The sequence below is a fragment of the Hypanus sabinus genome, chromosome 2 (genome assembly GCF_030144855.1).
Source record: "Hypanus sabinus isolate sHypSab1 chromosome 2, sHypSab1.hap1, whole genome shotgun sequence".
In the NCBI taxonomy this organism is placed as follows: domain Eukaryota; kingdom Metazoa; phylum Chordata; class Chondrichthyes; order Myliobatiformes; family Dasyatidae; genus Hypanus; species Hypanus sabinus.
Window position 1 is genome coordinate 134,153,581 of NC_082707.1, and position 14,143 is coordinate 134,167,723.

The window sequence follows — 14,143 nt, forward strand, 5'->3', positions numbered from 1 at the left end:
CCTATTGTATCCACGTCTATCACCATCACTGGCAGTGCATTTTCCACGCACCCACCACCCTCTGTATGAAAAACTTACATCTGAATCCCCCTTGAACCTACTTCCAAGCACCTTAAACTGTACCCCTCCATGTTAGCCTTTTCAGCCCTTGGAAAAAGCCACTGGCTATCCATCCACACAACCAATGCCTCATCATTTTGCACATCTCTATCAGATCACCTCTCATGCTCTGTCACTCCAAGGAGAAAAGGCCAAGTTCACTCAATCTATTCTTCAATCCAGGCAGCATCCTTGTAAATCTCCTCTGCACTCTCTCTATAGTATCCACATCCTTCCTGTAGTGAGGTGACCAGAACTGAACATAGTACTCCAAGTGGGGTCTGCCCAAGTTATTATATAGCTGTATCATTACCTCATGGCTCTTGAACTCAATTCCACAGCTGATGAAGGCCATCACACCATACGCCTTCTTAACAACACTATCAAACTACGCAGCAGCTTTGAGAGTCCTATGGACACGGACCCCAAGATCGCTCTGATCCTCCATACTGCCAAGAGTATTAATATTAATATTATATTCTGTCTTCATATTTGACCTACCAAAAAGAACCACTTCATATGTATTTGGGTTGAGCGCCATCTGCCACTTCTCTGCTCAGTTCTGCATCCTATCAATGTTGCGCTGTAACCTCTGACAACCCTCCAGCCTATCCACAACACCGTCAACTTTTGTAGCTTCAGCAAACTTACTAATCCACCCTTCTACTTCCTCATCCAGGTCATTTATAAAAATCACAAAGAGGATGGACCCAGAAGAGATCCCTGCAGAACATCACTCGTCACCATCCTCCATGCTGAATACATATCATCTACAAACACTCTTTGCCTTCTGTGGTGAAGCCAATTCTGGATCCCCAAAGGAAGGTCTCCTCGGATCCCATGCCTCCTTACTTTCTGAGTGAGCCTTGCATGGGGAACCTTATCAAATGTCTTACCGAAATCCATATACTACATCCAGTGCTCTACCTTCATAAATGTGTTAATGAACTTGAACATCCCCGCATAATCCCACAAAAAGCATTTTAAAACAAGAACAATAAATAGCGCCGGCGACTAGGAGTGCTGGAGCGGGCTGTTGACCACGCCCACGACCTGTTGCTTCCCATGAAGAAACACCTTTGGCTTATTAACTGGAAGTTGATACATTTACGAAATTGCAATCTCACTGCGCCCGCAAATGGATGTAAAATTTCCATGATATAATTTTGAAGAAAAAGAAATGACCCTGTTATTTCTCAACCTCTACAAATTATTTGGATATTATTACATTGCTGTTTGTGGTATCTTGCTGCACACAAGTTTACTGCCGGTTTCCTATTTGAAACACAAACGCCAGAGGAATTAGACACTCTATTGACAGTAGACATAATGATCTCCGGATGCACGCTTATTCATCCCTAACTTTGCAAGTCATAAATCTTTGGAGATATGGATTTGTCTTTGATGCGTCCATCTAGCTGCATAGCCGAAAAAAGGGAATTAATGTCAGCCAGCAAAACTTGCGAAATCCGGAATGGAGCCTCTTCCTGCCACAGATTTACCAGACCGGCATTGCCTCGTTTCCATGGTCACCGGTGGATTTGTGCGACCTATGGCCTGGAACCGGAGAGATCAGGTGACTGAAGGGTTTCTGTGTCACGTGACGCCGGACCATGGCGGAACAGGCGACGTTGGGGAGGCGACGGGCGAGTAATTAATTAGTAGTTGGAGTTGACGGCTCTTTGAACACCGGATCGGATGGGTCGAATGCCGAAGGAGCCGAATGTCTTACTGAGCTACGGAATGTAAGGCTTTTGGGAACTGGAACAGGGAGTTTTTGGAGAGGAAAGGGTGGAGGCAGGAAGAGGGGTCTGTGCAGACTGGGGCTCCAATCCTTCTGTTTGGGGACGTCCTGACGTTTCAGGCCTGTCGCTTCAATGTAGGAGATTTAAAACTAAACTCACATTCATTAATGCGCTAACACTGGACTATTAAAACAGCTAGGTTATGCCTATAAAATGTGCAAAATGAGCTCACAGATTTAAGTGTTTACGAATCAACTATTCCAATTACACATCCCCTTGATCATAATCATTGTCAAGCGTGCACGAAAAAGCTATAATATCTGCAGCATATTTTGACTTTTTCCTGATTGACATATTGAGATGTAGTTGAGTCTGGACCTCGCTAGAATCGTCAGGTAGTGAAAATGGCAGGTAGTTTAATAAGAGTTCCATAAATTACAATCTCATGTTCACGTTTATTATTTGAAAATACATCGCGTTGTTTTATTAGACTTTAACTAGAAAGGAAAACTTTGCAGTCTCGCTTCTTCCTCGGCAAGATGCCATTTGTTATAATGATGTTGGCAAGGAGCAGAAGGAAAAATTATTTTATACAGATTGGTGATCTGGAACTTGCTATTGCATTGGAGAGGAATGCCCTAAAGGAAATTGGTGTAAAATTGGGAAAATTATTTGTAGGACTATGTGTAAAGAACAAGAGAATTTGGCCTGATGGGATTCCTTTAAAGAGAGCTTGCGTACTGTGATTAACAAATATGATAATGATTTTGCTGCTATGTTCTCAGATTAACTCATTATTTTTCAGGAACATTTATAGGGATCTCCTTCATCTGATTTCATTGTGGGCTGTAAAGTTGTAAGTTAAATAAGTAACCTGATATAGAATATTATTCTTAACAGTGCCAACAGCGCATAGTAACATAGTGATTGTTGCAATTTCTTCATTTGGAAAGTGTGGCAAATAGGTGAATTAACTTTTGGCCATTCATAAAACCTCCTAAAGTTGCCCTGCAGACTGAGAAACAACTTGTTCTGAGTAAAATCTAAATTGATGTACTTGGGTGGATTCAGTTAACATTTGCACAGAGTTTTTGATTAAGCTGAATAAAGAAATAATACTAGATTAGTTATGACTATAAGCACCAACTTCTTAAATCTGTTGAGGTTAACTTTAAGTTTTTGATTTTTTTTTAGTTTGTTTTCAACATTGTTGTGTTGAAAAAAATGGGAAAGTGGTTTTTTTTAAAACCATCTTGAGCATGAAGTGGAGAGAAGTGAAAGTATGGTCTGGGTAATGGTGAGACTCATTTTCAACCAGTCCAAAGTATATTTAGCCTACATAAATTTTGAAGTTTTCTTGTTTAATAACAGAATAATGTTATGACATAATGTTATTATGTTGTTGCAAAGTAACTTTGAAGAAACACACTGTACAAGTAACTATGTATGGCGTATAACTATGTATGTTCATAAAGGGGCAGGAGTAAGGTGACTGAGAGGAAATGATGAAGTGACAAAGAGTGGCAAGAGAAACTCTTTCAGGAAGCAGCAGGGCAGATGAAAACACGGTAGGCCAGTGACAGGAGGAAATCTGCAGATGCTGGAAATCCAAGCAACACACACAAAATGCTGGAGGAACTCAGCAGGCCAAGCAGCATGGTATGGAAGAGAACAAACATCAACATTTCGGGCCAAGACCCTTCATCAGGACTGGGGGAGAATAGAAGCTGGGAAATCAGAGTAGGAAGGTGGGGGGGGGGGGGAAGAGAGGAAGATGCTGGTAGATGATAGGTGAAACTGGGAGAGAGGGAGGGGCGCAGTAAAGAGGAAGTTGATTGGTGAAAGAGATAAAGGGCTGGAGACGGGGGAATCCGATAAGAGAGGGTAGAAGACCATGGAAGGGAGAGGAGCACCAGAGGGAGGTGATAGGCAGTAAGGAGATGAGGGGTGAGAGGGGAATGGGAAGTGGTGAAGCTGACTCTGCCAGTGTAGGTATGAGGTGTGGAGTGTAAGTGTAAAGTGGCAGTGCATGGGGGGGGGGGGCGATGCCGGGTACTGAGTGGCTAATTTTGAACATGTATCAGCAAAAGGTGGGGTGGGGTAGTACACCTCTAGAAGCAATGTAATAAATTTAAGTCCTTCCTGTGCTTAAGCTAAGAGGTCAAGATAAAATTTGAATGGTAGCCTCTGACCATTAGTTAGGAATTGATGTAAAATGAGAATAATTTTGGAATATTTTTATATTTCTCAGTACCTGTAACATAATCTTCTGTCAAAACAATAGAAACATAATGTTAATTTCTCAGTTTCAATTCAGTACACAAGAGACGGGTACAATATGAAAGCTTAAATCAGTTTTCCTCAATTTTTGAATGGTGGCACTCTTTCTGGAGTTACCTACTGCACAGCAATTTGAAAGAAATCAAACAAAGCAATCTCAATAGGTTTCTGAAGAATGACGCAGGGCGCATCGACCCAAGTAGGCTTAGTATTCTGACACTGAAGAGGTGGAGCAATTAAAATCAGAAGTGCAAAATTTTGCTGGCTGTTCCTTCGTATTGTTCATAACAGCAAAAGTCACAACTATCTTACTCAGCAGTGGACTGGTTTTGATTAAAATTTCTTTTTTGCAGATGGTATATCTCAAGTGCTTTATAAGCTTCTTGTACAGAATACCTTTGGTATAGAAGAATTGTTGAGAAGGACTGTGAAAATGCACCCGTTTGGCAGGGAGGAAGAGGATTCGTTTGCGAGACTATTTATGTTCTTCAGGAAGCATTTGTGGCAGGGTCACTGGGCCTTAGCACAAGCTTGTGTCCCACAGTTAAGGCAATGGAAAGGAGGTGCTGAACAAGTGAAGGAAATCATTCAGGCGATTGTTGTCTGTCCATACAAGTTGTTGTGAGTAATTTCTGGAATTTTAGAACTTTAGACTATAGAAGTTTACAGCACAGAGTTTATCAGGTCTATGCTGGACCAAACAAGATTGATCATGCTGTCTTTTAACTTTACTTTTTCCATAGACGTAATTCTTTCTTTGATGAATACCTGATATGCATATAAAGCCAAGTTTTGAATTTTACACCTTAGAAAGCGGAATATTTGGCCCAGTGATTGAATGGTTCTTATTCTCTGTGTAATATTTCTCTCCAATCCTACCTCATTGTAACATATCAACCTATTAGTTTATTCTCTTATTTAATCTAAATATTTAGATTTATCTTGAAATCACTTCTACCTTTTGATATGGTGGTCAGTGCAACTTCTACACCACTCAAATAAAAGAAGTTATTTGCCTCCATTGAGTCCGATGGCAATACAATTAGAAGCCCTAAATATACTGTGTACTTTGTGTAGCAATTTCTCTTAGCCTTCGTTCTTACTCTTAGTGGTAATCTTAAATTGGTACATCTCATCAATGACTCCTCACAAAGAATTTGTTAACAAAATACAATTTTTTCTTAGAATTCCTGCTCCATTTGTAAAACACAAAATGTAAATCTTCTCACAATTCTCCATCTTTAGGTTTATTTCAGGAAAATTTTCTTTAATGGGGTGTTCAAAATTACAATTTGTTCATCCATATCTTACATAATCACATGATACCTTTGTACTTTTTAATTTTTACTTTACATTTTTAAAATTTCCTTTATGTGGGGGTCCCTACCCATCCTCGCTTGACTGCACAATCCCCTGAGGCTTTTGAAATTTATCTTGAATGTTCTCTGAGGAGATATTTTATTTGCAGATGGGAATCAGTTTCCAGTCCTCATCAGCTTGCCTGGTTGTGGCTGCTGGAGCTAGAATTGTGGTGGTCACCTGATCAGGTAAATAAATGTTGAGTCATTCCATGAATTTTCTCAAAATCAACTGAGTTGTGCTTTCCTTTTTCGATACTGCCGCTTTTTTATTCTAAAGATCTGAATTTATTTGTTTGCTTCAGATATCACTACCACCATTTGTTAGGAGCAATATTGAATTTCTTTTGCTCCTGGAACTGCTACAACCACAGGTCTCACGAGATGTAATAAAGGTGATTCACGTATTCTCTCTCAATGTATTTCACTGATTCATTTAAAAGGAACAGTTTTCTGGGATGTCCGTTGTTTGTTGCAATGCATAAAATCAAGTGGGCAAGTTTTTCAGTGGAACATTTAGTGTTTTGTCTTGTGAAACCTCTAATATTCCCTAGGTGATATGTGAGTTAGTTATTAATGCAGATGTAAATATTATGTCTTGTTATTAATCTGTTGTTTTCTCTGTACAGGAGCTCTATGATATATTTTTACACTGTCATAACGCTGACCTGGTGATTGAGAAGAAATTGGACTACAGCACCCTCAAATTAAGTCCTGAAGCATTTTCCTCATTACTTAACCTTTTATCCAGGAAGCCTCAACTTGTGCAGGCTGTGATTGATTACCTACTGGTAGAAAATAGCAATAGTTCTACTGTGGAATATAATCACACATTAGAGAAACTATTTGTGAACTTCCTGCATTATGCCCTGTGTTCCTTGAAGGAAGCACGACAAGGAGAAGTCAAGAATGGAGCTGACATGGATACGCATGAGCAGACCACAAATCAAATTTATTCTGTAATTTCAGTGCTTACTTTTGATGTGGAAAGGCAGACCTTAGAAATTCGACATTTGTGTGAAGAACTCTACAATGCTTGTTATGCAACAGAATATGGACTTAATGAAGATTGCCTGCTGGGCTACATGCTAGGAAAACAGAACCAGGGTCTGATCAGTTTATATAGTGCTGTATCTATCGAGAAAACTAAGGAGAAGTTAGTTACACAAATCTCGCCTGACAGAGGTAATGTTTCATCATCCTTCAGGTGGTCATTTACAGAAGTAACTGCATTTTGATTTCTTTAAGTTATTGGTTTACAAGTGGAAAGTTTTCTTCCATGTGACCTCTCATTCCTACATATCCCTTTCTTTTTTGAACGCATCTGCAGCTTTGTTATGCTCCGCCCATGTGACATTTCTTTAAGTCATTATTTTGTGGAAATTATCCAGTTTCATCCTAGAACAAAATAACACTCTTGTGTACATTTTTTATTAATGGACATTTAGTTAGAAGATCTGGCTGACTTTTTGTTCTTTAAAAAAATGGGGCCAATTTGAACACCTTTATTGATATATGACTAAAATCAGGTAACTTACCCTTGACCAAGGATTAATTTTGGGCGTATTTGGTGTGTATTATTTGATATTGTAGTAGCAGAATCTTTTCATGTTACATTGGGAGCTGCCCCATATTTTACCCTGAAAATGGATCTTCTTTTATTATGCCATTCAACCTTCATTACTAATACCGTGTATGTAAAATGCAGCTTACTCTCAAATTTCATCTTCTGTTATTTGTATAAAAAAGTAATATGGCACAGAAAAACATTTTCTTAGATTATCTGAAGTATCTGATAACTTTGGACCTGCCTTTTTCATGAAAAAAAATTTCAAACTCCTTGTGGTTGGAATTCTTCTGTATAAAGGAGTGACTTGGCGGTGAAAGTCAATGCTGTATTACGTTGCTATGGCTATTTTAGATGTCCCTTTCAAGTCTGTCATTAGAAGATAGGCCAAATGAGGTGTGTGTGTGTGTGTGTGGATGGAGGGTTGTGGGTTCATATGTGTGTGTTTCAGCACTGGTCCTTTGTAATATTTGTAAAATTTTCTTTCTTTTTCAGTTGCCTTTGAACTGTCAGAAGCTGAAAGGGTTATGTTAGCGTTGTTTACAGACTCTGAGGAATCTACTGTCTGGAAGGCAGTGTACTTCTACAGCATAAGCAATAGTAGGCACTTTCTGGAGCAGATTCTGGTATGTATTGAGATTGAATAAATATGAAGTAATGGTACTATTATTTGAATCAGTTAATATTAATGTAGAAAAGATTCTTAAAATACTCAGCATACATCAATTATCTGTAAACTATTATAATTTAAATCAACTTTTTGAACTATCTGTCCCACTATGATGTTCTTAAAAAAATAAATAAAAGAACTAGGAACAAGACAGAGCCAAGACTGATTATTGTACCACTGCAGGTTTAAGCAATGCGCACATTATGGAACTCTGAATTTTACGTGCAGCAAAGCTCCAAGGGTCTTAGGATAAAATAAGTGTTTAGCATTTCTATTAATTGATGTGTTAAAGGCTGACGTCCATAGAATAGGAGGTCACTGAAGTAATGAGAAGTAGGTGAGATGAGATATTAATGGTGGTTGATGTAAAAGGCTTGTAGGTTATAGAAACAACAACACACACAAAATGCTGGTGGAACACAGCAGGCCAGGCAGCATCTATAGGGAGAAGCACTGTTGATGTTTCGGGCCGAGACCCTTCATCAATGTGTTGTTGTTTGAATTTCCAGCATCTGCAGATTTCCTCCTTTAGGTTATAGAAGAATTTGATTACTACTCTCCTGTAAAATGACCATTCTAAGTTTCAAGGCAGCTTATGCCCACTTTGCATGGCTTTAGTTGGTCGTTCTACCGTGCGAAGGGAAAGATTGAAGCTTCAATGTAAATTGTTTTTGTTCATAATGGCTGGAAGAGACTTATTGTGAAATTATGTAGATATCTTTTGATGCAGAAAAGTCAGGTGAGCATAATACTTAAACAAAAATGAGGAAAGGCGCTTAGCATAGTTTAGCACACTGTTCTTTCTCTTATGTTGTGTGGATAGGTTCCAGAGCAATTCACTGTAGATTGAAAAAGGCTGGAGCATATTGTATCTGTGTGTTCTTTGTCTTTACCTGGTGGATGTTTGTTAGCAACTGAGGAAAGGTAAATGATCTCTCCAAAGGTACTGCCCGATCAACTGAGTATTTTCAGAATTTCCTGTTTATTTATTATGCTCGTCACAGAAACAACTTTGTGTTTATATGTCTGTGCTGTAGTAAAGTAAATACCAACATTTAGTATTGAGCTAGGTTTGTAATAAATTTTCTATATTGTCATATTTTTGCTTTAAAGCTTGAATTTAAACAGTTATGTTAATGACAATTTGTGGAAAATGTGGTTATGTACTGGTTTATTCAGCAGTTAGCTAGTAAGGTCACAAAATACACTCAGTATACCTTGTTAATGCAAATACTAATCAGCCAATCACGTGGTGGCAATTCAATGCATAAAAGCATGCTGATATGGTCAAGGGATTCAGTTGTTGTTCAGACCAAACATCAGAACTGGGAAGAAATGTGACCCAAGTGACTTTGACTGTAGAATTATTGTTGGTGCCAGATGGGTAGTTTGAGTATCTCAAAAACTGCTGATCCCATGGGATTTTCATGCACAACAGTCCCTACAGTTTACAGAAAATGGTTTGTAAAAACAAATAAAAAAGTCTAGAGTAGCAATTCTGTGGATGAAAATGCCTTGTTAATGAGAGGTCAGAGGAGAATAGCCATTCTGATTCAAACTGACAGGAAGGCATCAGTAGCTCAAATAACCATGCCTTATGGCAGTGGTGTGCAGAAGAGGACTTCTGAATGTATAACATGTCGAACTTTGAATTGGATGGGCTACAGCAACAGAAGACCACAAACATGCACTCGGTGTCCACTTTCGTGCGGCTGTAACGAAACCCAATTTCCCTCGGGATCAATAAAGTATGTCTATTAATTATGAGGTACCGAATAAAGTGGCTATTGAGTGTATAAATTTGTCTTTTTCTATCACTATCATAGTACAAGTTTTTGATGGCTTTTTCACCTACAAATTCCAACTTCAAACATTTTCTAAAATGACATTATATCTATCTAATTTCAGAACACCCAGTGTAAGCTAAAAACTAGAGGGAGCATCAGCTCTGTGCTTTCTGTTTCATTTTATTGGGCCTTAGCAGGTCAGGCTGTCCCCAGTTACATACAGTCGAAGACAGAAGTTTACATACATCTTAACTAGTTATATTTAAACTCAGTTTTTCACAATTCCTGACATTTAATCCTAGAAAATATTCCCTGTTTTAGGTCAGTTAGGATCACTACTTTATTTTAAGAATGTGAAATGTCAGAATATTAGTGAGAGAATGATTTATTTTCAGCTCATTTCTTTCATCACTTTTCCAGTGGGTCAGAAGTTTACATACACTTTGTTAGTATTTGGTAGCATTGCCTTTTAATTGTTTAACTTGGGTCAAACGTTTTGGGTAGCCTTTCACAAGCTTCTCACAGTAAGCTGCTGGAATTTTGATCCATTTCTCCAGACAGAACTGGTGTAACTGAGTCAGGTTTGTAGGCCTCCTTGCTCCCACTTGCTTTTTCAATTCTACCCACAAATTTTCTATCAGATTGAGGTCAGGACTGTGTGATGGCCACTCCAATACCTTGACTTTGTTGTTCTTAAGCAATTTTGCCACAAGTTTGGAGGTATGCTTGGGGTCATTGTCCATTTGGAAGACCCATTTGTGACCAAGCTTTAACTTCCTGGCTGATGTCTTGAGATGTTGCTTCATTATATCCACCTAGTTTTCCTTTCTCATGATGCCATCTATTTTGTGAAGTGCACCAGTCCCTCCTACAGCAAAGCACCCCCACGACATGATGCTGCCACCCCCAGTTGGGATGGTGTTCTTCGGCTTTCAAGTCTTACCCTTTTTCCTCCAAAGATAACGATGGTCATTATGGCCAAACAGTTCAATTTTTGTTTCATCAAATCAGAGGACATTTCTGTAAAAAGTTAGATCATTGTCCCCATGTGCACTTGCAAATTGTAGTCTGGCTTTTTTCTGGCGGTTTTGGAGCAGCGGCTTCTTCCTTGCTGAGCAGCCTTTCAGGTTATGTCAATATAGGACTTGTTTCAATGTGGATTTAGATACTTGTCGACCTGTTTCCTCCAGCATCTTCACAAGGTCCTTTGCTGTTGTTCTGGGATTGATTTGCACTTCCCGCGCCAAAGTATGTTCATCTCTAGGAGACAGAATGCGTTTCCTTCCTGAGCGGTATGATGGCTGCGTGGTCCCATGGTGTTTATACTTGCATACTGTTGTTTGTACAAATGAACGTGGTACTTCCAGGCATTTGGAAATTGCTCCCAAGGATGAACCAGATTTGACATCATTTTCTGACCTCAATCTGATAGAAAATTTGTGGGCAGAACTGAAAAAGCGTGTGTGTGCAAGGAGGCCTATAAACTCAGTTACTATGACTCAGTTGCACCAGTTCTGTCAGGAGGAATGGAACAAAATTCCAGCAATTTACTGTGAGAAGCTTGTGAAAAGCTACCCAAAATGTTTGACCCGAGTTACACAATTTAAAGGCAATGCTACCAAATACTAACAAAGTGTATGTAAACTTCTGACCCACTGGGAAAGTGTTGAAAGAAATAAAAGCTGAAAAAAATCATTCTCTCTACTATTATTCTGACACTTCACATTCTGAAAATAAAGTAATGATCCTAACTGACCTAAGACAGGGAATGTTTTCTAGGATTAAATGTCAGGAATTGCAAAAAACTGAGGTTAAATGTATTTGGCTAAGGTGTATGTAAACTTCTGACTTCAACTGTACATCTGACTTGTGGACACCTCTACATATGAACGAGCTCCTGTAATATTAAATTCAGAAGTCCAGTGTACCTACATATGTTTGTCTGTCGAAACACTGATTTACTCTTTCTTCACTTTTACTAATTGTTCTTTCTTAGCAGTCTTATGTTATTTTGAAGCCATTTAGTATATTACTGTGGGGATAGAGTTAGCAGATTTTTGTGTATTTTATGACTTGTAATCAACGGAACTCAACGGAACTCTTATAACGGAACCTCTTCGATGGTTTGTATTGATCATTTTTAAAGAAACTTAACATGAATTCCTAACAGAACTATTGGAAAGTAATATTATAGGCTTGACTTGTAATTTGCATATTTGTTGTATGTTTTTGCCTGGGAACTCTGCAGGATTGATGTAAGGTGTTTATGAAGCTTACACTTGTACTTATCACTAACTGAAGTTTTGACTGCATTTGGTTTGGCTAGTTTTCGTCCTCCACTTTCCAGCTTTCCCAGATGTTGGATTGATTATGAGTGTTAGGTGATTGAATATACTTGGATCACACTGCAACTTAGTATTCTGCAGAATACAAAAGGACTATGATCAAATAAGCAATGTACATGAGTGAGCTTTGCTTTCGTCAGATTAATCATTTAGTCATTTTTCAGAGACATTGACTAAGGTCTTCAGAGGAATTGTTGGGGAATTACTCAGTTATCTTGTCAGAGACACTGACATTGGTCAGGGCTCTTAGTCAACTTCAGAACTACTTGTGCAGCGGGATTGGCTTTCTGCATCCAGACGAGGCACACTTGAGGGAATGAGGAAGTTGGGCATTGAGAATGGGTAACAGGCCCCTCAAAGGAATGTCCAAGCTATAGAAAACGCATGTAAATAACTCCATATTATTCTAAATTGTAGGGGATACAACTCTAGTTCATAGAATTTCCTCATGTCGTTTAATGCATATTTTCCTGTAATGCTAATATATTCATGGCCAAGTGTAGTTCAGCCAGGGATCTCTTGGAGTGCCTGGCCTGCTGCGTTTTTCCAGCATTTTCTGTTTTTACTTCAGGTTCTAGCCTGTGCATCATTCTGCTTTATGTGATAAAAAAATGACTTTTCCACTCTTTGTATTTTGTCCTTAAGAGGTTAAGCATAGCATTTCATTTGTATTTTGAGGTTTTGTATCTGCCTGTGACATTTCAATGTAGATGGGCCCAAGATATTTTTGTGCCTTCAATATGACTAGTTTTTCACTGTTTGAGAAACAATTGGATCCATCCTCTTTAGGCGCAGAGTAGATAATGCTCTTGTCTGTGTTGATACAGCTTTGGCACAGTTTTTCCCCAATCACTTCATCCATTTCTTGCTCCTACTTTAATTCACCCAGTTAATCTGTGTCCAACATTGCTCAGAGTAATCCTGTGCTGTGTTTAATAATGGTAATTTAACAATAATAATTGAAGTACTTCAGTATATTTTTGATCTGGAATCACTTGTTTCTATTAATATTGGCCATCTGCTCTGTTGGTAGTCATACGTGGATTTTGCTTCTGATGACTATCAATCACCTCTTTTAGTTGGCTGAGCAAGCTGTGCTCAGTTTCTGTTTCTCAGACAGACTTTAAAGTATAATTTGGTTTTTCAGAAGGTTCAGCCTCTATTCATACCATGTTATAATTTCTGACTATCATTTCCTCTATTATGCAGGTGCTTCCTCAGATTCAGGTGGGATAGTTACTGTAAATGGCTACGGTGTTGTTGTTCAGTGGCTTGCTGAGCGGGCTTTTTAGCTTGCAGATGTTTCATTACCCAGCTAGGCAACATCATCAGTGCAACTTCGAATGAAATGTTCGTGATCTACATTGTTCATCTTTCATGTGTCCTGTGATTAGTCTGTGTGTGTGGGTTTATGTGCCATTTCTATTGGTTACAGATTATGTAATTGGGACTGGTTCATTAAAATCTGATTAGATAATAAATATTTTCTGGGCAAAGTTGCACTGATGATGTTGCCCAGCTGGGTAACGAAACGTCTGTAAGCTAACAAGCCAGCTCGGCGAGCTACTCAACAAATTCTCAACCCAAGCTACAAATCTTCTCCAGCATCTCAAACATCCTCAACCCAAGCTACAAATCTTCTCCAACATCTCAAACATCCTCAACCCGAGCTACAAATCTTCTCCAACATCTCAAACATCCTCAACCCGAGCTACAAATCTTCTCCAACATCTCAAACATCCTCAACCCAAGCTACAAATCTTCTCCAACATCTCAAACATCCTCAACCCAAGCTACAAATCTTCTCCAACATCTCAAACATCCTCAACCCGAGCTACAAATCTTCTCTAACATCTCAAACATCCTCAACCCAAGCTACAAATCTTCCCCAATATCTCAAACATCCTCAACCCAAGCTACAAATCTTCTCCAACATCTCAAACATCCTCAACCCAAGCTACAAATCTTCTCCAACATCTCAAACATCCTCAACCCAAGCTACAAATCTTCCCCAATATCTCAAATATCCTCAACCCGAGCTACAAATCTTCTCCAACATCTCAAACATCCTCAACCCGAGCTACAAATCTTCTCCAACATCTCAAACATCCTCAACCCGAGCTACAAATCTTTTCCAGCATCTCAAAGGCTACAGTGTTTTTTGATAAACAGCACATTTGCCATTGCAACTTAAATTATTGTGTTCTTTTAGAGCAGGAGTTCCCAACCTGTGGTCCACAGACCCATCAGTTAATGGTCAGGGTCCATGGCATACAAAACGTTGGGAACCCC

General features: G+C 39.0%; 1 protein-coding gene across 3 annotated transcripts in view; it reads left to right on the forward strand.

Moving 5' to 3' along the window:
- Nucleotides 1–1,684: 1,684 nt before the first annotated feature.
- The window catches only part of zfyve26 (zinc finger, FYVE domain containing 26), a 114,862-nt gene continuing 102,403 nt past the window's right edge, over nucleotides 1,685–14,143 (forward strand). The window contains exons 1-6 of one of the 3 annotated variants that reach the window (XM_059955460.1): nucleotides 1,685–1,844; nucleotides 4,478–4,745; nucleotides 5,593–5,671; nucleotides 5,788–5,877; nucleotides 6,112–6,667; nucleotides 7,545–7,675. In XM_059955460.1, coding sequence (XP_059811443.1) covers nucleotides 4,558–4,745; nucleotides 5,593–5,671; nucleotides 5,788–5,877; nucleotides 6,112–6,667; nucleotides 7,545–7,675 — 1,044 coding nt within the window. In that variant the 5' untranslated portion in view covers nucleotides 1,685–1,844; nucleotides 4,478–4,557. The remainder of the gene's footprint in view (nucleotides 1,845–4,477; nucleotides 4,746–5,592; nucleotides 5,672–5,787; nucleotides 5,878–6,111; nucleotides 6,668–7,544; nucleotides 7,676–14,143) is intronic. The other 2 variants (XM_059955459.1, XM_059955461.1) reach the window with 2 other exon arrangements.